This window comes from Mobula birostris, chromosome 25 (assembly GCF_030028105.1).
Source record: "Mobula birostris isolate sMobBir1 chromosome 25, sMobBir1.hap1, whole genome shotgun sequence".
NCBI lineage: Eukaryota > Metazoa > Chordata > Chondrichthyes > Myliobatiformes > Myliobatidae > Mobula > Mobula birostris.
In genome coordinates, this window is record NC_092394.1 from 3,337,945 (window position 1) to 3,363,228 (window position 25,284).

The window sequence follows — 25,284 nt, forward strand, 5'->3', positions numbered from 1 at the left end:
TATGTATTGCATTGAACCGCTGCTACAAAACAAATTTCACGACAACTGCTGGGACATTAAACCTAATCCTGACTCTGACAATTATCTGAAAATGACACCAAACCATTCTCATTCTGGCATCTGCAGCCTCCCATGACTCCATTCAACAGAAAATGAATTTGGTGCTTATTGCTGGTAACATCACAAATCATAAAATCCATTTCCTTAATTATCTGGTAGGAAAGCGTAAAATTCCATTGAAAATAAATCCATATTTCCTGTCCGCACATCACTCTAATACTTCAGAGTCCATGGGAAATTTTTGTTTCTGGGCGATGCTAAATTGTTCTGTTAAGATTGGAGTCCACATTCGGATTTAGGTTTATTAATCGCATGCGGTGAAATGCGTTGCTGGGGTACATACCCTTCATGGAGAATGCCTGCGGCTGACGCACAGGCCGGGGCAGCCAACACACACACAGTCCCTGACAGATCGGGGTCAGGGTCCGGTGACATGCGAGGCAGGACAACTGAGGACCTTCCTCCGCCTTCACTGCCGTTGTGTCATGTCATCACCTTCCACCAGCCCCTCCGTTGAGGTCTTGGCTGGATCACTCTTTGTCTGGAATCTCTCTGCGACTTTACTGCCACGGGCGGCCCTACCAGGAGCTATGAGAGCATCACTCCCAGGATCTCGGGAACTCTGAAGCCTCTCCTGCACCGCAAGGTGAGAATCCGTCCAGCGGAGCCTCAGGGCAGCCACGGTGGTCACCGTTCCTCTGGTATGTCCATCACGTTGCGTAAAACAACACAAACAACAACAGCAAGACAAGGCCATCCTGCCCCCCCCCCCACACACACACACTTCTTCTTCGGTTGTCCATCGAAATCCGATGTCGACATCCACTCCTTTAACGGTGAGATCTTTGATGACTATACAGTTCCTGGACCCACAGGCTCTATTGCAGGTGGGACATGTACATATAGTAGTAGTGACAACCATGGCTGCATTTCTCCTGGCTCTCTTCTGCTGTCTTCTGGTTGTTCTTTCCATCTCCAGAATACAAACCCTGTCCCTACACAGCTGTCGCCAAGTGGTACGGTCAGCAGCAACATCCTCCAGGTCCTCGGGTCTGATCTTGCACTTCCTTAAAGCATTCTTCATCTGATCCTTATAGCGCTTCTTCGGCCCTCCAGCTGAGCGTCGACCATGATGTAGCTGGCCGTATAACACTCTGTGGGGTAGCCGACATGGGGGCATCCTTATCACGTGCCCCAGCCACTGCAGCTGACGCTGGGTGATCATGGCCTCAATACTCCTGCGGTTGGTCTTTACAAGTATTTCAGTGTGAGGCACCCGCTCACGCCAGGTAATTCCCAGGATGCGCTGGAGGCAGCTTGTGGAAGCGCTCCAAGGACTTGATGTGATGGCTGTAGGTTACCCAAGCTTCACAGCTATAAAGGAGGGTGCTGACACAGACCGCTTGGTATATGGTGACCTTTGTGGAGGGACGAAGGCTCCTGTTCTGAAAGACTCTACGCTGAAGTCTCCCAAAGGCAGCTGATGCCTGTTTAATGCGGCTCTGGATGTCGTTGTCAATGCCGCTATCCTCAGAGAGAATGCTCCCCAGATATTTGAAAGATGGCACTACTGACAGCTTTTCATCACCAACAGTGAAGGAAAGTAGAGTGGGTGGGACACTGGTACTCCACTGGCAAACCACTTCTGTCTTGGTGGTATTGACAGTCAGCCCCATCTTGCTGTACACTCTCACCGCCACAGCAAGGGCAGTCTGAAGATCCTCCGGAGTATGGGCCACGAGAGCACAGTCATCTGCATATACAGGCACACACACACATACATATAATTACACACACACACATATACATACACACACATAAACATATACATACAATGCAACCATACACACACATACACAGACACACACACACATACATATAACTACACACACATATACATACACACACACACATAAACATATACATACAATGCAACCATACACATACATACACAGACACACACACATACATATAACTACACACACACAGACACACACACAGACACACATATACACACACAGACACACACTCACACACACACACTCACACTCACACTCACACAGGTCTCCAGTCTCAGGACAGGCCGCCACCGGACTCTCAGATATGCAGATGTCGGGTCTCTGACCTCCTCACTTCAGCCTTCGGGCTCGTACCTTTAGATTCGCCGTCTTCAGTCTTCGACCTCCGGGTTTTCACCTCTGGACCAAGCGGAACTTGCACCCCTGACCCTGGCTATACAGGGTTAGTGTAATTCGGACGGATTAATTAAACTGTGGGAGGAGCATTCTGAGGGAGCGCCGCGCCCTGGGACTGTGGGAGGAGCAGTCTGAGGGAGCGCCGCGCTCTGGGACTGTGGGAGGAGCAGTCTGAGGGAGCGCCGCGCCCTGGGACTGTGGGAGGATCAGTCCGAGGGAGCGCCGCTCTCTGGGACTGTGGGAGGATCAGTCCGTGGGAGCGCCGCGCTCTGGGACTGTGGGAGGAGCAGTCTGAGGGAGCGTCGCGCTCTGGGACTGAGGGAGGAGCGTCCCGAGATGCTGTGGTCAGGGCCCCAGCAAAGGGTTCGGGAGTTCCTCCCAAGTCCCGACCACAGACGACCCCCTCATTGGCCCACAGTGATGCTGGGATCTTGCCGTGCTGTGAGACGGCAGGGCTGCCCCCTATGCCCGGTGCCGGAGCGGCCGCCTCCACCCGGACTGTACCCACCAAGGGTTAAGCGATGCTAACCCCGCCCCGGCTCAAGGGTACGGGCGCCGTTTCTCATTGTGGCCGAATTTAAATCGCTGCAGAAGGCAGCCTCTCGCCTTTAAGGAGCAGCCGATCGGGAGGGGAGCGGAGCGGGGATAAGGGCGGGAAGCGGCGCTCGGAGCGCAGCCGGGACACGGGAGGAGACCGGTGCCCAAAACGGAGCCCCAGCGGCGGAGAACCGGCGCACGGAGCCAAGGCAGCGGCGGGACACGGAGGAGCAGACCCGGTGCCCAAGCCGAGCCCCAGGGGCGGAGAACCCGGAGCCGAACTCTGACCGCTTTGACCGGAGTAGTGAGCGGACAGTGGCCTGGGACCGAGGCCGGTCTCCCTCCTCTGACCTCTACTCCCGCCGCCCCGGGCCCGGGGTCGGGGCTTGGGGGAGAGGTCGCCCCGGCCTCGATGCCTCCTGCCGGGGGTCGGGCGGCGCCCGTGTCGGGACTGAGGCGGTGAGTCCGGGGGATTCCGGGGCCTCGGCGTAGCGGCCCCCGTCACACTGATGTGAAGTTTGCGCGGGACTTTGACGGCTATTCGGCCATGGGAGGCAAGCAGACGAAGGGGAGGGGGGCAGCGGGCCCGGCCCATGCCGCTGACCTCAGGATGAAGCCGCCGGACCCCGGTGGGGGCGACCTCCCCCCGACCGTCGGATTGAAGGCGGAGGAGCGGCGGAGCAGGAGCGGACCCCCGGCCCCTTACCAGCGGCGGGTCGGCCTGATCCAGGACTTGGTGAGCCTGGCTAAGCAGGGGAGGCAGCAGGAAGCGGCGCAGCTGCTGCGGAGCCTTCGACAGGTGAGGTGACAAGCGGCCCCGTCCCCCTCTTCTCCTTTTTTCCTCCCCTAACACCCCCCTCTACTTTCCTCCAGACATTATGCCCCGTTGGCTTTAGTCATTTCTACCCTGGGTAAAGGTCCCCTTGATCCGTGCCTCTTGTAAGTTTCTATCAAGTCGGGCTCACCCTCCTTCACCCCAAAGAGAAAACCCCTTTCTCACTCAACCTGTCCTCATAAGACATGCTCTCTTGATCCGGGCAGCATCCTGGTAAATCTCCTCTGCACTCTCTCCAAAGCTTCCCCATCCTTCCTACAACAATGCGCCCAGCACTGATCACAGTATTGCAAGTGCCATCTGACCCAGGGTTTTACAATGTTACCCGGTGGCTCTAGAACTCTACCCCCTGACTAAAGAAGGCCAACACACCAAACGCCTTCATCGCCCTGTCAACTTGTGTGACAGCTTTGAGGGATCTACAGGGGTAGACCCCAAGACCTAGTACTGTACCCTGCTGAATAAGCCACTGAGGCACTGGTGGAGTTGTGTCTGCCCTCTGAACTAAGGTGGTGTGAAAAGGGAGTTTCTGAAACTAGTTGTTATGCTGTAGGCAGGCTGCAGTTGAAGCAAGTTTGTGGGAGCTTGCTGTGTACCATTGTAGTGCGATCGCGCGAGTCGAGTGTGATGTTCTTTCAGGGGTTATTCCCTATGTGGAGAATGCCTGTGCATAATTTTGTTTAACATGAGGAGGCTGATGTACAGATAGCCCCCACTCGGTCCTTGACCGTTCGGGGTTAGGGTCCAGGGCATGGAATACAAGACAACCAGGTACCCTTCACTGCTGCAGCCTTCGCCGCCATTTTCCGCCAGCTCCACCGATGAGATCGTGGGTGGATCGCTCATTGTCTGACCTTACCGTCATAGGTAACCCTGCCAGGAGCTAAGCTCCGGACGGAATCACTCTCAGGAATTCTTGGACCTCTCCATCATGACAAAGTGGTTTGCCACAGGGACACGTGTCAAAAGGAGCCAAATCTTTCCTTGGAGAGAAGGATTCCTGCCATGTCTCAGAGCATTGCCAGAGGTCATCAGTCCAAGTCAGCAGACAGTTCTAAACGTTCTTCAAACCCAATCTAAATGTTGTTGTCACATGTATGTTGAAACGGTGAGTGAAATGGTTGTTTGAGTCTGATCAGCAAGGAGTGTGCTGGGGTTACCACGCTTCTGATGTCAGAGTAGCTCACAACTCTAACCCCTGGGAGGAAACCAGAGCACGCACAGAAACCCACGTATTCACTGGAGAACACGCAAACTCCTTCAGGACAGTGGCGGGAATTGAACTGTTCTCGCTGATGCTGTGAAGCAATTGCATTAACTACTGCATTACAGTGCCTTGAGTGTTGAGTGCCAGCGGGAGCTTGGCTGCTGTACTGTGTGAGTGAAGCTGCTCCGGGCTGGTCCTTTGAAAGATGTGCTTGGGGGCAGTGACGCCTTCGTAGCTGTCGACTGTCCTCACCCTGGCAGAGGCCTCTGCCCTCCCTGCTGGCCCAGCTCACTGCTTCATTTTCCTCCAGACTCTGCCCAGAACACTGGCTTCATAACTTCACCTACTATTTCCTGAGAAAATACCGCTCCAGGTAGAGCAGGAACTGGTAAGTTCTCGATTCACTGTCCTTGACAAAATCCTTCCCCGCTCTGAGAGCTGGCCAAGTCTGCAAAATGGTCGTGCTGTCAGCTTTGGAATAATCTAGCACCCTTATGATTTTGGTGCTAGACTGGCTGATTTTTCTGGATGTTATTCCTGTTAATACGCCACCATGGACAATACCTACCCAGCAAACTGCCTCTTCCAAAATATCCCTTCTGGAAAGTGCTATAGGGCAATTAAAGCAAAAAAAAAACTTCACACCACCTTAAACGTTTTCCCCCAAGGCAGTTAATCTGATCAGCAGCTTTAGCTAGGCCCCCCCACTCCCTCGATTAACCCCGTCATTGCACAGCGAACACTTTAAACCCTGTTTATACTGTACATGCTGATATTTCTGTACATTTTATTCCACATCCATTCTTTAACCTGTAACTTTATTTTAGGTAATTCTTTATTCTATAAAATTGTTGATTGTTGTTGTGTTGGGTCACACTCTGACCCCCACACCACAGCAAATTCCTAACACGCAAATGTATTTGGCAAATTAAGTTCATCCCTGACTCTCTGTCTTGTAAATTTCCCAGTGAATCCAATCAGTTCAAAGTGGGGTTCCCGATCTGGGGTCCTTGCACCCTCTACTTCATGGTATTGTTCGATGGCATAAGTGTTGGGAACTCCTGTTCAAAGGATTCACAGGGAATGGAATTCTAGTGCAGGAACCGGGATCCTGAGTGGGAAGGCAACGCTGCAGGTATCTCAGAATAGTTTGGGAGCAGATTGTTGTCTCACCGTGGGGTGAGGGGGGTCTGTAGATAGCAGGATAAGAGCATCGATTATGTTCTGAACAGGAAGTAAGTTCAAATATCTGAGGTGTAAAGGGACCTGGGAGCCCTCATGCCAGATTCCCTAAAGGTTAAGTTGCAGTAAGGAAGCCAATGGCAATGTGAGCATTCACTTCGAGAGTACTAGAATACAAAAGCAAGGATGTAATGCTGAGGCTTTATAAGACACTGGTCAGGCTACACTTGGAGCATTATGAGCAGTTTTGGGCCCCTTGTCTAGGAAGAGATGTGCTGGCATTGGAGACGGTCCAGAAGAGGCTCGTAAGAATTATTTCAGGAATGAAAGAGTTAATGTATGAGGAGCATTTGATGTCTCTGGTCCTGAATTCACTGGAGTTTAGAAGAATGGGGAGAGGGGGATCTAATTGAAACCTATCAAATATTGAAAGGCCGAAACAGTGGATGTGGAGAGGATGTTTCCTATATAGTATTAGGAGAGTCTAGGACCAGAGGGCACAGCCTCTGAATACGAGGACATCCATTTAGAACAGAGATGAGGAGGGATTTCTTTTGCCAGAGGGTGGTGAATTTGTGGAATTCATTGCCACAGGCAGCTGTGGAGGCCAAATGATTGGGTATACTTCAAGCAGAGGCTGATGGGTTCTTGATTAGACAGAGCGTCATTGATCAGACAAAGTGTCAATGGTTACAGGGAGAAGGCAGGAGAACGGGGTTGAGAGGGGTAATGAATCAGCCATGATGTAATGACAGCAGATACGATGGGCTGAATGGCCTCATTCTGCTCCTATGCCTTATGGGCTGGTGTTTTTGTGAGAGATCTAGGGGTTAATTGTGTGGGAGGGGTGAGTAGGTTCAGATTGGAGATTCGGACACGTCTGTGATCTTGTTAAATTACCAATGGGACACTGCCGCTGTGACAGGGTTAAAGACTGAGCTCCGACGTGCCTGAGTTAAGCAGGAAGCCGTGTGGGGGAGGGTGGCAGGCTGGCACCGAGCTTCTCACAGTACACAGATAATCATCGGGCAGGGAGGCTGCAGATTCTTGGTGGGGGGGGGTGAGGGAGGAGATTGTTGGCTGAGGCACAAGACTGTCTGCTTCTGGTGTACCTGAATGAGGCGGGAGGGAGGGTGTTGAGGTCTACTTCAGTCTGTAGGCCCTGCACGTAACACCCCCACCTGCCCGCACCAGTTACCTCCCCCACTCAGTAATACTGTCTCCACCTATCTCGCCCATCCAGTAATGATTACTGCTAACAAAAGTGAGGGGGGTGGGGAGTGGGTGTTTTTAGGAGCTGCTTCTGCGTGGCATCAGATGAAGAGCCCATTCCCTCCCTCCCTCCCCCTGCTGTCTGAGTGCACGTAATCAGGGGACATGGGGTTGGAACGGGGCAAGTAATGAAGGATATGGGCAGACCCGGTGTGGGGAGGGAGTCGCTGGTGGTTGGGGTCTTGTGTTCATGACTCTTTCATTCCCTCTCTTCCTGCCCCTCCCCCCAATCTCCCCACATGCCCTACAACCCACAGTGTTGTGCAAAGCTTTCTACCGACCCCAAAATCAATAAATGGCATTTATTGGAGAATGGAACTTCCCTCCAGTCCACTCTTCCTGCAGGGTGGGGGTTGTCGTCCTTTCCCTGAGCGTTAGTGTGTTGTCACGGGGTGATGTTTTGCTGCAATGAGCAAAGCCGGCTGTGTGTCCCATCTGGGCTCCAGTCAGCTGTGCTGGGTCTGGAGACGGGATCTAGAAGGTTCTTTGGAAGTCAAGAATGAGGCAGCTGTGGTGACACCTGTTGCGTTCATTAAACAATAACCATCACCACTGTAGGGAGAGGGTGAAGCGAGGGAACGAAAGGAAGGGCCCTAGTAGTTGTGGTTTTATAACGAACAAGATAGATAAGAGACATTCCATTGAATGAGACAGCCTACCAGACGGTCAGGTTAAACTGGGCTGCAGAGAAACTGCTAGAAAATACAGATGGGTGTGCAATTACAGAAAATTAATTGAACAATCACACAAATGTGATTATGTAAAAATATAAAAGCAAATCTGTGATGCTGAGGCGCTCTCAGGCCCTGGTCAGACCACACCTGGAGTGTCGTGAGCAGTTCTGGACTTGTTATCTGAGGAAGGACGTGCTGACATTGGAGAGGGTTCTGGAGGTTCACAAAAATGATTCTGGGATTGAGAGGCTTGTCACATCAGGAGTGTTTGATGGCCCTGGGCCTGTTCTTGCTGCAATTCAGAAGAATGAGAGCTGCCCTCATTGAAACCAATCAAATGTTGAAAGGCCTCGATAGACTGGGTGTGGAGAGGATGTTTCTTATAGTGGGGGAGTCTAGGACCAGAGGGCACAGCCTCAGAATAGAGGGATGTCCATTGAGAACAGATGAGGAGGAATTTCTTCAGCCAGAGAGTGGTGAATCTGTGGAATTCTTTGCCAAAGGCAGGTGTGGAGGCCGTCTTTATGTATATTTAAGGCAGAGGTTGATAGATTCTTGATTGGTTGGGGCACAAAGGGATACGGGGAGAAGGCAGGAGACTGGGGCTGAGAGGGAAATGGAGCAGACTCGATGCACCAACTGATTGAATTCTGCTCCGAAATCTTATGGTCTGAACATATGCAACAGGAAGCCAAAGTACAAGACAAAAGGATTTAGACTCTGCGATTTAGTGATAGCAAGACATTTGTTCTTTGCTGCTGCTGGGAATGGCTTTGGTTCATTCACGGTTTGTTTACTGTGGTGTTTGTGTCCCTGGCGACCACAGGGGGACTGCATTGGTCTCTGAATCAGCACTCCAGTGATGTCAGCCTGACTCTGCTGCACTCGTTATGGAGGTGGAGGTGAAGGTGTCCTTGTGGGAGGGGTGGGTACCTCCAGGGTGAAATTTAATCCCGACGGGAGCAGCGAGCTGGAGTTGTGGGGGAAGGGCAGTGTAATCGCGGGGTTAAAGCTGAGGGGAGTGGACATGAGTGAGCTTTCGAAGGTGCCAGGCAGGTTAAGAAAGCGGTATAAAAGCAACTGAGATGAGGAGAAACTGCAATCAAGTTCACGCTTATCGTCATTCAACTGTACACATGCATACCACAGACCGAAACTGTCACAATGGGGGCGTTGGGAACGGACCCAAATACAAGACACAGACACTGAAGTACAAGGAACAGGATTTGACTAGAGTAGGGACGTGACAGGATACAGACAAGGAGCAGGGACAAGAATGCAGACCAGGGCCAGGACATGGACTAGACAGGGAACGCAGACAAGGAACTATGAACTAGGAGCCCGTGCTTGGAGTCCGAGCCAGAGACTGGACAAGGACCCAGAACCTGGGTCTTGCCTCGGGCTTGGACCCCAGAATCAGGCAAGGACATGTCATGGCTGCAGGACAGGACGTGGCTGGGGTCGTGGCTCTTGGGACTTGAGGCTGATAACTCGGAGGCTGGAGCTCAGAGACAGACTGGGAACTGTACATCAACATAGAGTCAGGACTTATCCTTCAAAAAGCCAGGACTCATCTTTAACATGACACTAACACAAGACGGCAGTATATAGACATAGAGCCGGGACTTATCCTACAACAAGCCGGGACTCAACTTTTAGCTCCACGCCAAGGTGGGACAGGTAACAGCAGAACAGCCAGACTTACCCAACAGAGGCGAGGACAAGAAAAGACAAACACTGAAGAACAACAGACAGTTCCATCTCTGCTTCAGGGTTGCTCCGAGTCACAGTTACAGCCAACAACCTCAGCTGGCTACGGAAACAGCCAGATCCCTACTGTTACGTACCCCGTAACTGGGTTGCCAAACCAGCAGAAATGGATCACTCAGTTGGAGTCTGGATTACTAGATCTAAGAAAGTTTTATTAAAGAAACAAGCAACACAGTAATCGAAAGGATAATAAATGCAACAGTTCAGCAATGATAAACACACGTGTGCACAGAATTAAGATAACAGGATCAATCAAGCTCTATCGTTGTCTAGGGATAAATGACCAATTTCAAAGTGACACAAAAGTCCAGTTCGATTTAATAGTTCAGTTCGCAGTAATCGTTGCCATGGCGATGGACAATGTGGGGGGAAGGAGAGAGAGAACAAGAACGACTGATCATTCAAAACGGCTTCCACTCACAGACCTGCGATATTGCTCACAAGCAGCTTTCGGGCGAGTCCTTTGTGATGTCACCTGAGGTCACCGACTGTGACCCCTCCTGCAGATGCGGTCGATCCTCTGCAGTGACCCTGGCAGCCCAGGCAAGGGCGGACACACACCGGGTTCCCGCTGATTGTACCTTTCCACCCTGTGCGTCTAAGGCTTGGTTCCGCAACCAGCCTTCCAAACGACTCCCACCACTTGCGTGGGGGGGGGGGGCACCGCTTCCAGGGTCTCGTTACCTCGGGGTGTTGTGTGTGTGTGCCTTAGCCAACCTGTCCCTTTTTATCCCCCTGCTGGGGTATCGCCTGTCCATCACTTCAAACAGTTCAGGGTTCAAAGGGGGAGCCGATCTTGACAATACCCAGACTGATGGCTCCTTCATTAACATCTCCAAATGCTGCTTCATTGTGTTCCTTATCTCTCCCTCCCCTGAGGACAGGTGGCAGACCAACTGCTGATGCCACTGGTGCTAGCCCAGGCCAACAAACATCTCAATTTATGTGTATTCTCGTCACACTTCCCCCCCTTTAAGGATTTTTACCGGGGTAAAAATTACAAACATGAGTACATTATTTGATACACACAAATATACATCTTTATCAGCTATTTGGCTAGTACAGAGAATTTGAAGTTGTCAGCACCTTGACAGACAGTCAGCAATCACATTTTCCGTCCCTTTTATATGTGTTATTAATAATCCCTTAGACCAGGCTCCAATTTAGCAAACTCCATAGTGGCCAAAAACACTGATGAATTGCGATCAATGTAACCTCTCATTTGGTTTTGTCCCAGACCACAATAACAAGGGTCGTCCCATTCTGACTTAGTTTTCTCTCGCAAGGGCTTAGTAGGAGGGGGAGGGGTAGTGACCGCAGAGTTATTGCAAAACTTCCTACAGTACCCCACCATCTCCAAGAGCCTTCTGAGGGCCCTCTTGTCTGTCGGGGTTGGGAGGTCAGCGATAGCCTGCACTGTAGCTTGCATCGCTGCCAGCTGCCCCTGTGTCACCACAATTCCCAGGTAAGTGACCTTCGTGTGGCCGAACTCATTTTTTTCAAGCTGGCTTCAGACAGCCGTATTAAATTGCCAATACACACCTCTGTGTTCGTCAGCCCTTTAGTCACTGAATTACTCATTCTATATGGGTGTTGCTTACTAGGCTGTCCTATTGTAACAGACACCACCCAACGTCCCAGTTCTTTGCATCGCCTCGGGACAATCAAACACACGGGTGCGAGTCGTTTAATTACTTCTCCTAAAGAGTCGCTTTGTTTGGGGATTAAGGGAGAGACCTTATCAGCAGACCTGGCCAAAACAATAGCCTTCTCCCATCTGGTCGATACCATACTCATCTTTTCAAAATGGTTCTTTCCTCTTATCAGGGGGCCCCTAGCTTCATTGACGTCCACGCTAACCCTGACTAGGTTTGTTAGCGTATCAAAAGCCTGTGACCGTCTCAGTTCACGTCAGCCATAATCAATAACATCCTCCCCCCGGGCAGCCGGTAAACCTCTTCCATGGTTCCACCAACTGTTCCCTCCAGTACCCCAAAATGTCCACCGGGGGGTACCTTGTGGGCCAGGTTAAAAACCTCATCCTCATAACTCTTTTGCACCACCCCCCATTCCTCATCTGTGGGTACTGTACTTGATTTCCCTTCCTTCCTTAGCACTTCCTCCTCCGCACAATAGCCTACTAGTTCCCTTGTCAAGTCTGTGTCAGAGAGAGCTCTCTCTGCCAAAACCATCAGCCCCTCGTCTCGCTCCTGCGTCTGCACAAATTCTTTCCTGGCTAATGCTACGTCTGTCCCAGCTCCCTCACTACCTCTTGCCTCACTACACTCCTTTTCATTTTCTACCCCTGTCTCGTACAAGACTGGCAGAAACGTCTCAGCTAAATTCACTACCGCGGTCCCGTGATGAACCTGTGAGTCCATGGGCGGGGCCTCAATGCTGGCAGGCTGACCTGTCAATCTCACGACTGGGAACACGATTCCCCCGGCGATGTCATTACCGAGCAAGACTTCCACGCCTTTCATCGGTAATTCAGACCTCACCCTGATCATGACTAGTCCAGAGACCAGGTTGCTTTGTAAGTGTATCTGGTGCAAAGGGACTGACTCTGTCCCTTCCCCAACACCTTTGACCTTGACCTCCCCAGTCTGGGTCTCTGAGCTAAGCTCTAATACACTCTTCAGTATTAGTGACTGACACGCTCCCGTGTCTCTCCAGATCTGCACTGGAACTGGGTTTAACCCCTCCTTCACTGACACCAATCCGGCCGAGATAAACCTCTCGCGCCCTTCCTGAACTTCGGCAGACCTGTCCTTCCCGCGGTTCATGTACCAGCTCGATACAGCCAGTCAAAATCGCTGTCTTCTCTTTTCCCGTCTACTTCTTTGGGGCAAAGCACCTGGACGCAAAGTGTCCGACTTTCCCACAATTATAACAGACGACCCCAGGGGACTTCCTGCCAGACTGCTCCTGGTCTACCTTATCCTTCTCACTAGTCCCCGGCTTACTTTCTGACTTTTCCGGCGGACTCTCCCCGCCCTCTTGACTACCCTTCTGGTAGCTTTTACTCAGGGAAAACTTCATTTTATGCGTCAACGCATACTCGTCCGCTAACTTAGCAGTTGTGGCTAACGTGGCTGCCTCTTTCTCATCTAGGTAGGGTCTCATACCCTCAGGGACACAACCTTTAAACTGCTCAATCAGGATCAGCTGTAGCAGTCTGTCATAATCCCCCTCTACCCCCTTTGAGGCGCACCAACGCTCACAATATGTCTGCATCTCACGGGCAAACTCCAAATACGTGCGGTCCCACTGCTTCCTCGCATTCCGGAACCTCTGCCGGTATGCCTCCGGGACCAACTCATAAATCCTGAGGATGGCCTCTTTCACCATCTCATACCTCTGGGCATCTTCCGCGGACAAAGCTGAGTAAGCTTGTTTGGCTTTCCCTTTCAGTACACTCTGAAGCAAAACAACCCACTTATCCCTCGGTGAGTCCTGACTTATAGCCACTTTTTCGAAGTGGAGAAAGTACCAATCCACGTCAGTATCGTCAAATGGGGGAACCAGCCTAACCTCCTGGGTCGCCCGGAACCCTCCACCTTGGTTCGGCACGAGCCCCTGCTCTGCCCTTAACCTTAACTTCTCCAGCTCGAATTCCCTTTCCCTCTGTTTCTCCAACTGCCTCTCTCTCTCTCTTTCCTTTCTAACTCTCTCTCCTGCTCTTCTCGCTGTAACTGTCTGTCTGTCCCTCTCTTTCTCTTCTCGCTCCAACTGCTGTACCCGGAACTCGTGCTCGAGTCTCAGTTTTTCAAGCTGCACCTGTACCGCGTCTCCGGCAGGTTTTTCAATAGATACCACCTCCAGCTCGCCTTGGGGAAACACACCTTTTGATACATAGTGCTCTACGATAGCTCTGTGTATCTCCTCTCTCCTCATTGTCGACTTCCCCTTAGCAAGATTCAACCGTTTGGCCACAGCTTCCAATTCCGATTTCCTGGCATCCTCTAATGCCTCCAAGGTTGGCGCCTTTATAAATTCCTCAGCCTCCATTTCTGCTGTTTGTCTTTTCTTTCGTTTGGGAATTTTGACCCAATCAATTTACTCCGTCCCAAATTTAGCGTTCAAAATCGTGGACAAGAACCCCACTTATGTTACGTACCCTGTAACTGGGTTGCCAAACCAGCAGAAATGGATCACTCAGTTGGAGTCTGGATTACTAGATCTAAGAAAGTTTTATTAAAGAAACAAGCAACACAGTAATCGAAAGGATAATAAATGCAACAGTTCAGCAATGATAAACACACATGTGCACAGAATTAAGATAACAGCATCAATCAAGCTTTATCGTTGTCTAGGGATAAATGACCAGTTTCAAAGTGACGCAAAGTTCAGTTCAATTTAGTTCAGTTTGCAGTAATCGTTGCCATGGTGATGGACAATGTGGGGGGAAGGAGAGAGAGAACAAGAACGAATGATCATTCAAAACGGCTTCCACACACACACCTGTGATATTGCTCACAAGCAGCTTTCGGGCGAGTCCTTTGTGATGTCACCTGAGGTCACCGACTGTGACCCCTCCTGCAGATGCGGTCGATCCTCTGCAGTGAACCTGGCACCCCAGGCAAGGGCGGACACACACTGGGTTCTCGCTGATCGTACCTTTCCACCCTGTGTGTCTAAGGCTTGGTTCCGCAACCAGCCATCCAAACGACTCCCGCCACTTGCGGGGGGGGGGGGCACTGCTTCCAGGGTCTCGTTACCTCGGGGTGTTGTGTGTGTGTGCCTTAGCCAACCTGTCCCTTTTTATCCCCCTGCTGGGGTATCGCCTGTCCATCACTTCAAACAGTTCAGGGTTCAAAGGGGGAGCCGATCTTGACAATACCCAGACTGATGGCTTCTTCATTTAACATCTCCAAATGCTGCTTCATTGTGTGCCTTATCTCTCCCTCCCCTGAGGACAGGTGGCAGACCAACTGCTGATGCCACTGGTGCTAGCCCAGGCCAGCAAACATCTTAATTTATGTGTATTCTCATCACACTACCTAGCTCAGAGTGGCTGAGAGCCACTCAGCTGGCCCAGGAAACGGCCAAATCCATACCACAAAGACAGCCCTGACTACTGACAGCAAGGCTCCATGAGGGGATGGTTCCCCAACGTGGCCTAAAGATGGCAAGTGGCTGCTGTAGTCTTCCACCGGCAGGTTGCTCCCAGGGGATCTTGACAAGACAAACCAACAGCCCACACTCAACCCCAAGGCTACTTATATTCCAAGCCCCAAGATGGGAATCAGGTGCCTGTGATTAACTCAACCAAAACAAGGGATAGCTGGAAGACCCGGAGTCCTGAGTCCATGGACCGGACCTTGAACTGGAATACGGACTTCACAGACCAGACCATGAGAGAAACGTCCTCCCTCCAGATCAGGGGCACGTAACCTGGACACAACAAAGTCATCAAGGTTGAAAGTAAATTTATTATGGAAGAACATGTCACCACTTACACCTTGGGATTCACTTTCTTGTGGACATAATCAATGAAAGTCTGTAGAAACAGGGTAGATAAGCAGTGTGCAAGCACAACAGACTGTGCAAACACAAAAGAAAATAATAGTAAATAAATATGCAATAAATATCGAGAACATGAGATGAAGTGTCCCTGAAAGTGAGTCGATTGGTTGTGGGAATAAGATGACAAATGGTAAAGTATATTGCTGAAGATTCTGAGCTCGCTGTCAGTGTGGCACTTGGCATGACACGATTGCAGCTCCAGGCATTCCAGAGTTGTTAGTTTAATTCCTGCCCCACTCGTAAGGAGCTTACGTTCTCCCTGTGAACTGCAGGGGTTTCCTCCGGGTGCTCTGGTTTCCTCCACCAATCCAAAGACTTGCCAGTTGGAAAGTTAATTGGTCACTGTAACTATGCTGTGGTGAGGTTGGGGTGAAATGGTGGTTTCTGGGTGGTGCAGCTCATTGGGCCTGTCCTGCGTCGTATCTCCAAGTAAATGAATGAACGCACGCATGAGATGCATTTACGACACCAGTTAAAAAGTAAACAGTGTAACGCTACTGGTGCTGGGTGGTGACGGTGTTCAGTAGTCTCACGGTCTGGGGGTAGAAGCTGTTTCCCACTCTGCCAGTCTGCAGTCAGAGTAACCTGGGTCAACTTGTGAATGGCTGGAGCTTTCAAACAGGTGGCGGAGTAAGCGGCCACGGGCGGGCCCAGGGCAGCCCTGGTAAATGTGTGGAACAGTACAGACCCTTTGGCCCATTATTGTTATGCTGATCCCTGAAACTTCTGCAAGTTCAGTCTAACCCTCTCTCACATTACTCTAGAAAGAGAAACTGTGGGCATAGATATACATGCATGGGGGGGGTGCGGGAAGAGTTCAAAATATTTATTATCAAAGTGCCTATTTTACCTTGCAATTAATTTCCCTGTGGGCATTTACAGGAGAATGAAGAAATACAATAGAACTTAGGAAAAAAAACTGTATAAACAAAGACTGACAAACAACCAATGTGCAAAAGACAAACTGCAAATATAAATAATATTGAGTTGTAAAGACTCGTTGAAAGTGAGTGCGTAGTTGTAGAATCGGTTGAGAGTTGTGGGTGAAGTTATCCACACAGGTTCAGGAGCCTGATGGCTGAGGGATAGTTACTGTTCCTGAACCCGGCGGTGTGGGACCTGAGGCTCCTGTCCCACCTCCCTGATGGCAGCAGTGCGAAGACAGCGTGGCCCGGGTGCTGGTGCTGGGTGCTGCTTTCCTGTGGCAGTGTCAATGGTGGGGAGGGCTTTGCATTTACAGGGACAGAAAGAAATAAAATAGAATTCATGAAAAACTAAACATGGACAAAGATGCACAAACGACCAATGTGAGAAAGAAGACAAAACTGCAAATGAATAATTCTGAGAACAGGAGTCAGGGTCATTGAAAGGGAATCTATAGGTTGTGGTTTGACCATTGCAGACATCCCACCCTGCAAAAACTCATTTCAGGGAGGTAGCACCATCAATTTGCGGGAGAGGTGGGATGTCTGTAGTAGAGTAGCTCCTTAGCAGCTGGCCATCTAGTTTAAATAACGTTAGCTATGCTAATGAACGAAAGACACCTGTTAAACTCACCTCAACATGGCTTGTACAGTCTTAACCCACCATGGGCAATAGAAAAGTCACTGTTGCAAACAGTACAGTGAGCAACACTGTCATTATTTTTGACCCTTATTAGGCCGGGGTACACTAGGGAGGTCTGGGGTGATGTACATTTTATATTTTTTGCAACACTCCACAATGGCGTGTTTTCTCCGCCCCCTCTCCCCCCCTCTCCCCCCTTCCCCCTCCCTCCCCCTCCCTCTCCAGCTTGCCTTCACTCGCGCGCTCTTGCTTGCTTTTTCTCTCACTCGCTCTCAAAAAAAAATGATTTCCGTGATATTGTATATAATTTGCGGGCATCAGGGAGCCAGTGTTAATATGCGGGAGACTCCCGGAACTTCCGGGAGAGGTGGGATGTCTGCCATTGACTTGTGACGTTCCATCATGTGTGTAAAATCAGAAATGACTTACTGTAATTTATAGTTTCTAATCAATGTTCTCACTAATTTTTAGTTGTCAGTGTGCACAAAAATCTTATGTTGTGCAAATTTTTTTCCTGTGACAAAAATATGTGCGCACTGAATGCACACATGGGACAGTTTATGTAGGGTTACAAAATATTTGACATAAAACTGCACAGAATAACAACAAAATATCATACATATTTAAGTCACACACACAAAAAATGCTGGTGAACGCAGCAGGCCAGGCAGCATCTCTAGGAAGAGGTACAGTCGACGTTTCAGGCCGAGACCCTTCGTCAGGACTAACTGAAGGAAGAGCTAGTAAGAAATTTAAAAGTGGGAGGGGGAGATCTGAAATGATAGGAGAAGACAGGAGGGGGAGGGATGGAGCCAAGAGCTGGACAGGTGATTGGCAAAAGGGATACGAGGCTGGAGAAGGGAGAGGATCATGGGACGGGAAGCCTCGGGAGAAAGAAAGGGGGAGGGGAAACCCAGAGGATGGGCAAGGAGTTATAGTGAGAGGGACAGAGGGAGAAAAAAGAGAGGGGGAAAAAAAGGGAAAGAAAAAATATCAAAATAATAAAAAATAAATAAGGGATGGAGTACGAAGGGGAGGAGGGGCATTAACGGAAGTTAGAGAAGTCAATGTTCATGCCATCAGGTTGGAGTTATTTAATTTTTATCATATTTAAGTCACTCAGTTTTTTTTCTCTCTCCTGTCTTTGGCATTTACCCATTCTTTGTAAACTCTATCTAGACTAATAGAACTTCCATCCAATTGAAGCTTTTGATTCTCATTAACATATCCAAATGACATTCACCTAAACGGTTTCTCAGCTTGTTTTTGGGTTGATTCATTGGGCTAAAACCTCGCTCACAGTCCGCACTAGACACAAGAAAGGTTCCCCCAATGTCCATCAACTGTGCAAGGTCGCAAAACTGTTCATTTTGAAGTACAAATGCCACCATTTGAGCAAAGTTTGAAATTGGTTTGGATTTAATTTTTTTCTTGCACAGAAAATTTGAAATCATTAAACTGTCTAACTATTACGATATTTTCAGCTAGAAAGTCATGATATTTTAGACATAAGGACATTAACTTGTTCATCGCCAAATGTGAAGTCACAATCTGCAATTGCGGAGAAATCAAAAGCTGACCATTCTTGTCCCTCAACTTTGATCTCTGGGTTTGATTGTTTTCGCTCTTGCTCATCTGCACTCAACCGTAACATGCGCAGCACTCCTGTAACGGGTAATGATGGGTTCTGTTGCCTGAGCTTTTGTACACCATCCAAATGCGATTTACTTGGCAAATGACACTTCAAAAAAGTCAAGTTTCCAAATATCACCCCACTTCTTTCCACTAGCGAATTCTCCAGCAACTTTCACATCAGGGCAATACAAACAGAAAACTCCAGTTTCCGAATTATACATAAATATTTCTCATAGCTGAACGTTCATGACCTCATGAGCTTTCGGTGTAGCAGTTTCTACTGTTTTGTTAAGCCATTCAACTTTAAACAAATTTGCAGTTCTTTTACGCTTCACGCCCTTCGCTTCTTTTGAATTCGACACAGTGAATCAATATTTTTTCCAATAAAAACTTAGTAAGCTATCTACAAGATTTGAAACAGATCTTTGTAAACTTTACAATATGAACACTGTCCGCCAAGCACGGCTGCCGCCGTTGCAGCTATACAAACTGGAACAGGAAAGGTGAGGTGACGTGCATTGTGGTATTTGAAAAACCGACTAACTAGTTATCAGAAACGGTTAGCTAAAAGATTATTTTCAATAAGTATAATTATTAATTACTACATTACTTTAGGTAACTAACCTTTTGTGCGAACATTAATTTCTTTTGTGTGCTGGTTGAAAAATGTGTGCGGGCACACACACAGCTTAGAGGGAACTATGTTTCTAATGTATTGCAATCTACTTCTGGCGCAAAACAAGAAAATTCACAGCATATAACAGGAATTCTGCAGATGCTGGAAATTCAAGCAACACACATCAAAGTTGCTGGTGAACGCAGCAGGCCAGGCAGCATCTCTAGGAAGAGGTACAGTCGACGTTTCAGGCTGAGACCCTTCGTCAGGACTAACTGAAGGAAGAGTTAGTAAGAGGTCCTGACCAAGGGTCTCGGCCTGAAATGGTGACTGTACCTCTTCCTAGAGATGCTGCCTGGCCTGCTGAATTCACAGCATATGCCAGTGATATTAAAACTGGCTGTGGTTCTGAAGCATTCACGTGCTGGTGGTGTTTCTGAGAAGATGAGGCTTGTGAATCACTGACATCTTAATAAAAGACTGGAAAACAAGCAGGCAGGTGACAGCGAAATGGCTGGAATTGAGATGCAGAAAGGGCCAGTGCTGGAAATATTCACCAGGTTGGGCAGCGTCTGTGGAGGCACACAGTTCCGGCATAAACTGGCAAAGCTGGTCATCTGAATCCCTGAGTCGCAGCTTATGTTTAACTAAGGCTGTGTCATGGTCCGGTCTGTGAAGTCCGCATTCTGGTTCACAGTCCAGTCCGTGGACTCAAAACTCCAGGTTTTCCAGCTGTCCCTCGTTGTTTGAGTTAATCATAGGCACCTAATTCCCATCTTGGGACTTGGAATATAAGTAGCCTTGGGGTTGAGTGTGGGCTGCTGATTTGTCTTGTCAGTCCCCCTTGGATTAACCTGCCGATGAAACCATTTGTGATCTCTAGGCCTGGTTGGAGGACCACTGCTTCATGGAGCCTTGTTGACACTTGTTGGAGAAGTCTTTGTGGTATGGATATGGCTGTTTCCTGGGCCAGCTGAGTGGCTGTCAGCCCCTCCGAGCTAGGTAGGGATCCAGCTGTTTCCGTAGCCAGCTGAGGTTGCTGGCTGAACTGAGACTTGGAGCTTCCCTGGAGCAGAGATGGAACTGTCTGTTGTTCTTTGGTGTTTGTCTCTTTCTGTCCTTGTCTCTGTGGGTAAGTCTGGCTGTTCTGCCGTTACCTGACGGAGGGACTTGTCCCACCTTGGTGTGGAGATGAAGTTGAGTCCCGGCTCTGTGTCTATGTTCTGTCCTGTCTCATGTTAGTGTTGTGTTAAAGATGAGTCCCGGCTCTATGTTGATGTTCGGTTCCCAGTCTGTCTCTGAGCTCCAAGAACCCGAGCCTCGACGATTCCGCAGTCAAGCTGAAGACCCAAGACGCCAGCCTCAAGTCTCAAGAGCAAAGACCCCAGCCTGTCTCCAGGCTCTGGCCTCTGGACCCCAGCCACATCCTGTCCTGAAGCCACGTCATGTCCTTGCGCGGTTCTGGGGTCTGAGCCCGAGGCAAGTTCCTTGTACTTCAGTGTGTCTTGCATTTGGGTCCATTACCAGCGCCCCACTGTGAAAGGCTGGGCTGTTCTAAGTACTCGCTTTGTAATAAAAGGCAGATTCTTGGGCTTTCTGGTGCACATCTCGACCACACCAGTGATGTCTGCCCAGGGAGAGTACGAGCCACACATCGGACCTCACTTCCTGCACCGAAATCCAGGACACTTTGCCTCCCTGGCTCCCCGCACTGCATGCCTGCATTTTGCTGCTCGGTTTCCTGGCATTGGACTTCATCTGCACACCTGGCTGGTGCTGAAGGCTCTGCTGTTGAGAAACAGTACTGTTTGTCTGAAGACTCCCGAGCAAATGGAGCTGGTGAGGATTGCGATGCTGGTGCAATGCAGACAGGTTGCACAGCGTGTCGTCAGCCCTGGCAGAGCACGGAGCATCTGCTGACCTCACCACGTCAGAGAGTGAATGTGCTTCTGTGGGGATTTGAAACCCACACTGCCCAGAAAATGCCGAGACTCAGCTCTCGTCAGGGCGACAGACCCTGAGTAGTTTAGATTAGATGTCGGGGTCAGTTTGTCACATGTACATTGAAGCAGAGTGAAATACTTTGCTTCCTTTGCTGACCAGCACAGTCCGAGGATGTGCTTGGGGCAGACGGCAAGTGTCACCACACACTCCGGCGTCAACATAGCGTGTCTGTAACTTACTGACCCAAACCTGTACCCCACAGTAAACAGACCGGACAGTGTACTTTCCACACTCCCCCATCCCCACAGTAAACAGACTGGACAGTGTACTTTCCACACTCCCCCATCCCCACAGTAAACAGACTGGACAGTGTACTTTCCACACTCCCCCATCCCCACAGTAAACAGACTGGACAGTGTACTTTCCACACTCCCCCATTCCCCACACTAAACAGACTGGACAGTGTACTTTCCACACTCCCCCATTCCCCACAGTAAACAGACTGGACAGTGTACTTTCCACACCCCCCCATTTCCACACAGTAAACAGACTGGACAGTGTACTTTCCACACTCCCCCATTCCCCGTGTCCCCATATTGACTCAGCAGTGTTCTCTCTCTCTCTCTCTCTCTCTCTCTGCCATTCAAGCATTTGTTCAGATGTTTCTGAAACGCCATGAGAATCTCTGCCTCTCTGGCATACTACAGGCTCCAGCCACCCGCCCTGTGAAAAATTCTCCTCGGATCCCCTCCAAATTTCTTAAAGTGAGTTTTATCTGTGATGTGTACAGTGAAACTTCTGTGAAATGGGTAGCTTGAGTTCATACCCATCCGTGTGAGGATGTGCTGGGGGCAGCCCGCAAGTGTTGCCATGCTGCTCGTTCCAACATAGCGTGCCCACAACCCGTAATGCTCGTCGGTGCCTAATTGGAATGTGGAGGAAATTGGCATGGGGCTGTGGCGAATGTACAGGCGGTGGTGGGAATCGAACCTGAGTTTCTGGCACTGTGTGAAGTGTTGCACTAACCGCTATGCTACCGTGTTACCCTTCCACTGACAGTTCGATCTCTCATCCCCTCTGTCTCACTTTGTATCTGGAGGAGCTCAGCAGGTCAGGCAGCGTCGTGGAAGGGAGTGGATGGTCCATGTTTTGGCTGAGACCCTCAATCCCGAACACCGTCGGCCCATTTCCCTCCATAGACTGGGCGTCTGGTGTAACACTTCACAACACCACTGATGGGGGTTTATTTCCCACTGCAGTCCATCAGGAGTCTGTATTTCTCCGTGATTGTGGCCTTGCTCCCACATTCCAAAGACGCCCGGGTTAGGGTCAGTGAGTTGTGGGCCCGCTGCATTGGCACAGGAAACGTGGCACCAGCTGGCCAGCGTCTCCTCAGCCTGTGGTTGCTGATCTAAATAACTACACTGTTTCAATGCACATGACAAATAAAGCTGTTCTTTCTTCAGTATCTTTGAAGACGAAAGATCTTTAATCAGTAGATGCTGCCTGACCTGCATTTTGTGTTTGCTCCTGATTTCCAGCACCTGCAGTCTTGGTTTTACTGGTTGAGTTTTGCGTCTGCAGTGTTCTGGGTTCAGCGACCAGTGTGTTGAAGGTTGCTGTACTGTGTATCGGGACATTGACAGTTAGTCCCCGAGGTTCCAGAGATCTGAGTGACTATTACAGCACTGAGCCGTGTGCTGGCTTTGTCTCCCTCCCATCAGCCCGGCTGTAATGAAAGAATCCACTAGGATTCGGCCTCGACCGACTCCCTTGGGAAGGAAGGGCACACATCCGCAGGGATCGGCAGTCTCGCCGAACTCCCTGCTTTCACCCCATGTGGGTCTGCTGATCTGCGGGCTGACCTTGGGATCAGCACCCCCCCCCCCCCCCGCCCCGGGACTATGCTGTCTAAGCTGTCCGCTTTCCGCACCATCACCCGTGTACTCTCCGGCTGCTCCACAGGCTCGGTCCTCGTGACTGAATCTTTGGTCACCTTGACCGTAGAGAATTGGCAGGCGCAGCTGGTGACGTAACTGTGTCAATAAGCATCTGGTCTCTGGAGAGGGAACAAAAGTAATTAAAATTAGAGGCAACAGAATTTTAAGGTGATCGGAGGAAAGTATAGGGGAGATATCAGAAATAGCATTTTTTAATATAATTGTGGGTACATGGAATACCCTGCCAGGGGTAGGTGGTAGAGGCAGACACATTAGGGGCACTTAAGAGGCAGTTGGATTGGCAAGTGTACGGTAAAAAAAATGGAGGGCTACGTGGGAGGGAAGGGTTGGATTGCTCTTGGCGCAGGTTAAGGGATCGGTACAGAATTGTGGGCTGAAGGGCCTGTACTGTGCTGTAATGCTCTATGTCGTTTACAGTCTTGGGCACGTCCTTCCAAATCATCTTTGGGTTCTGTTCTGGAGACTGCTGTGACTCTCATCGTTTCAAACTGATGTGCGATGGATTTGTTTGTACAGCAATGGTTTGTTCAAGGTCAGACCAGGCCCCTTGCTGCCCCAGGGCTTTGCTGGGAAAAGCAGTGAGCCTTTGTTGCATCGTAATGTCCTCTGACAGTGTGTGTGGATGCAAGCCAAGTTACCAAGTGTGGGCAGGGGCAGGGCCAACAGAGGCGAGGTGACACTTGGGGGCTGCCCCCCGGCACACCCTCAGTCGTTGATGCAGTCCAGGCCTTATAGTTTACAATGCAGGTACCTGCTGGAATTCCTGTATTTATGCACATTTTATTCCATATCTGTATTTTTGTAATTCTTTATAATTGTTGGGTGTTGATTGCCAACACACCACAGCAAATTCCTAATGCATGCAATTGTATACTGTACTTGATGGCCTCCTGTATTAAATAATGTGGCCACTGAGTATATGTAGGCCGTATCTCGGGTAGTGATGAGTTTGAACACGGAGGGGAAATTAAGAACCTGGTGGCATGGTGTGAAGACAATAACCTATCCCTCAACGTCAGCAAGACGAAGGAATTGGTTGTTGACTTCAGAAGGAGTAGTGGACCGCACGACCCAATTTACATCGGTGGTGCGCAAGTGGAACAGGTCAAAAGCTTTAAGTTCCTCGGGGTCAATATCACAAATGACCTGATTTCGTCCAACCAAGCAGAGTTCACTGCCAAGAAGGCCCACCAGCGCCTTTACTTCCTGAGAAAACTAAAGAAATTTGGCCTGTCCCCTAAAACCCTCACTAATTTTTATAGATGCACCGTAGAAAGCATTCTTCTAGGGTGCATCACAACCTGGTATGGAAGTTGTCCTGTCCAAGACCGGAAGAAGCTGCAGAAGATCGTGAACACGGCGCATCACATCACACAAACCAATCTTCTGTCCGTGGACTCACTTTACACCGCACGTTGTCGGAGCAGTGCTGCCAGGATAATCAAGGACACGACCCACCCAGCCAACACACTTTTCGTCCCTCTTCCCTCCGGGAGAAGGCTCAGGAGCTTGAAGACTTGTACGGCCAGGTTTGGGAACAGCTTCTTTCCAACTGTGATAAAACTGCTGAACGGATCCTGACCTGGATCTGGGCCGTACCCTCCAAATATCCGGACCTGCCTCTCGGTTTATATGCACTACCTTACTTTCCATTTTCTATTTATGATTTATAATTTAAATTTTTAATATTTACTAATTTTAACTATCAATATTTATAATATTTAATATTTGTAATCCAGGGAGTGTGAAGCGCAGAATCAAATATTGCTGTGATGATTGTACGTTCTAGTACCAATTGTTTGGTGACAATAAAGTAAAGTATGTTCATGGTCTTCTGTTGTGGCCCATTCACTTCTAGGTTCGACATGTTGTGCTTTCAGGGATGCTCTGCTGCACACCACTGTCGTAACACGTGGTTATTTAAGTTACTGTCGCCTTCCTGTCAGCTTGAACCAGTTGGGACATTCTCCTCTGCACTCTCATTAACAGGACATTTTCACCCACAGAACTGCTGCTCACTGGATGTTTAGTTGTTTCTTACACCATTCTCTATAAACTCTAGAGACTGTTGTGTGTGAAAGTCCCTGGAGATCAGTTTCTGAGTTACTCAAACCATCCCAACTAGCACCAACAATCATTCCAGGGTCAAAGCCACTTGGATCTCATTTCTTTCCCATTCTGATGTTTGGTCTGAACCTCTTGACCATGTCTGTGTGCTTTTATGCATAGAGTTGCTGCCACACGATCGGCTGATTGGATATTTGCATTACTGAGGTGTACAGGTGTCACTGAGTGGATATA

The 25,284-nt window shown here is 49.6% G+C and overlaps 1 protein-coding gene across 2 annotated transcripts in view; it reads left to right on the plus strand.

The window, feature by feature from the left end:
• The first annotated feature begins 2,839 nt into the window (after positions 1–2,839).
• Positions 2,840–25,284, plus strand: part of LOC140187467 (leucine-rich repeat-containing protein 75A-like) — a 52,175-nt gene continuing 29,730 nt past the window's right edge. Inside the window, exon 1 of one of the 2 annotated variants that reach the window (XM_072242784.1) lies at positions 2,840–3,591. In XM_072242784.1, coding sequence (XP_072098885.1) covers positions 3,340–3,591 — 252 coding nt within the window. In that variant the 5' untranslated portion in view covers positions 2,840–3,339. The remainder of the gene's footprint in view (positions 3,592–25,284) is intronic. The other variant, XM_072242785.1, reaches the window with a different exon arrangement.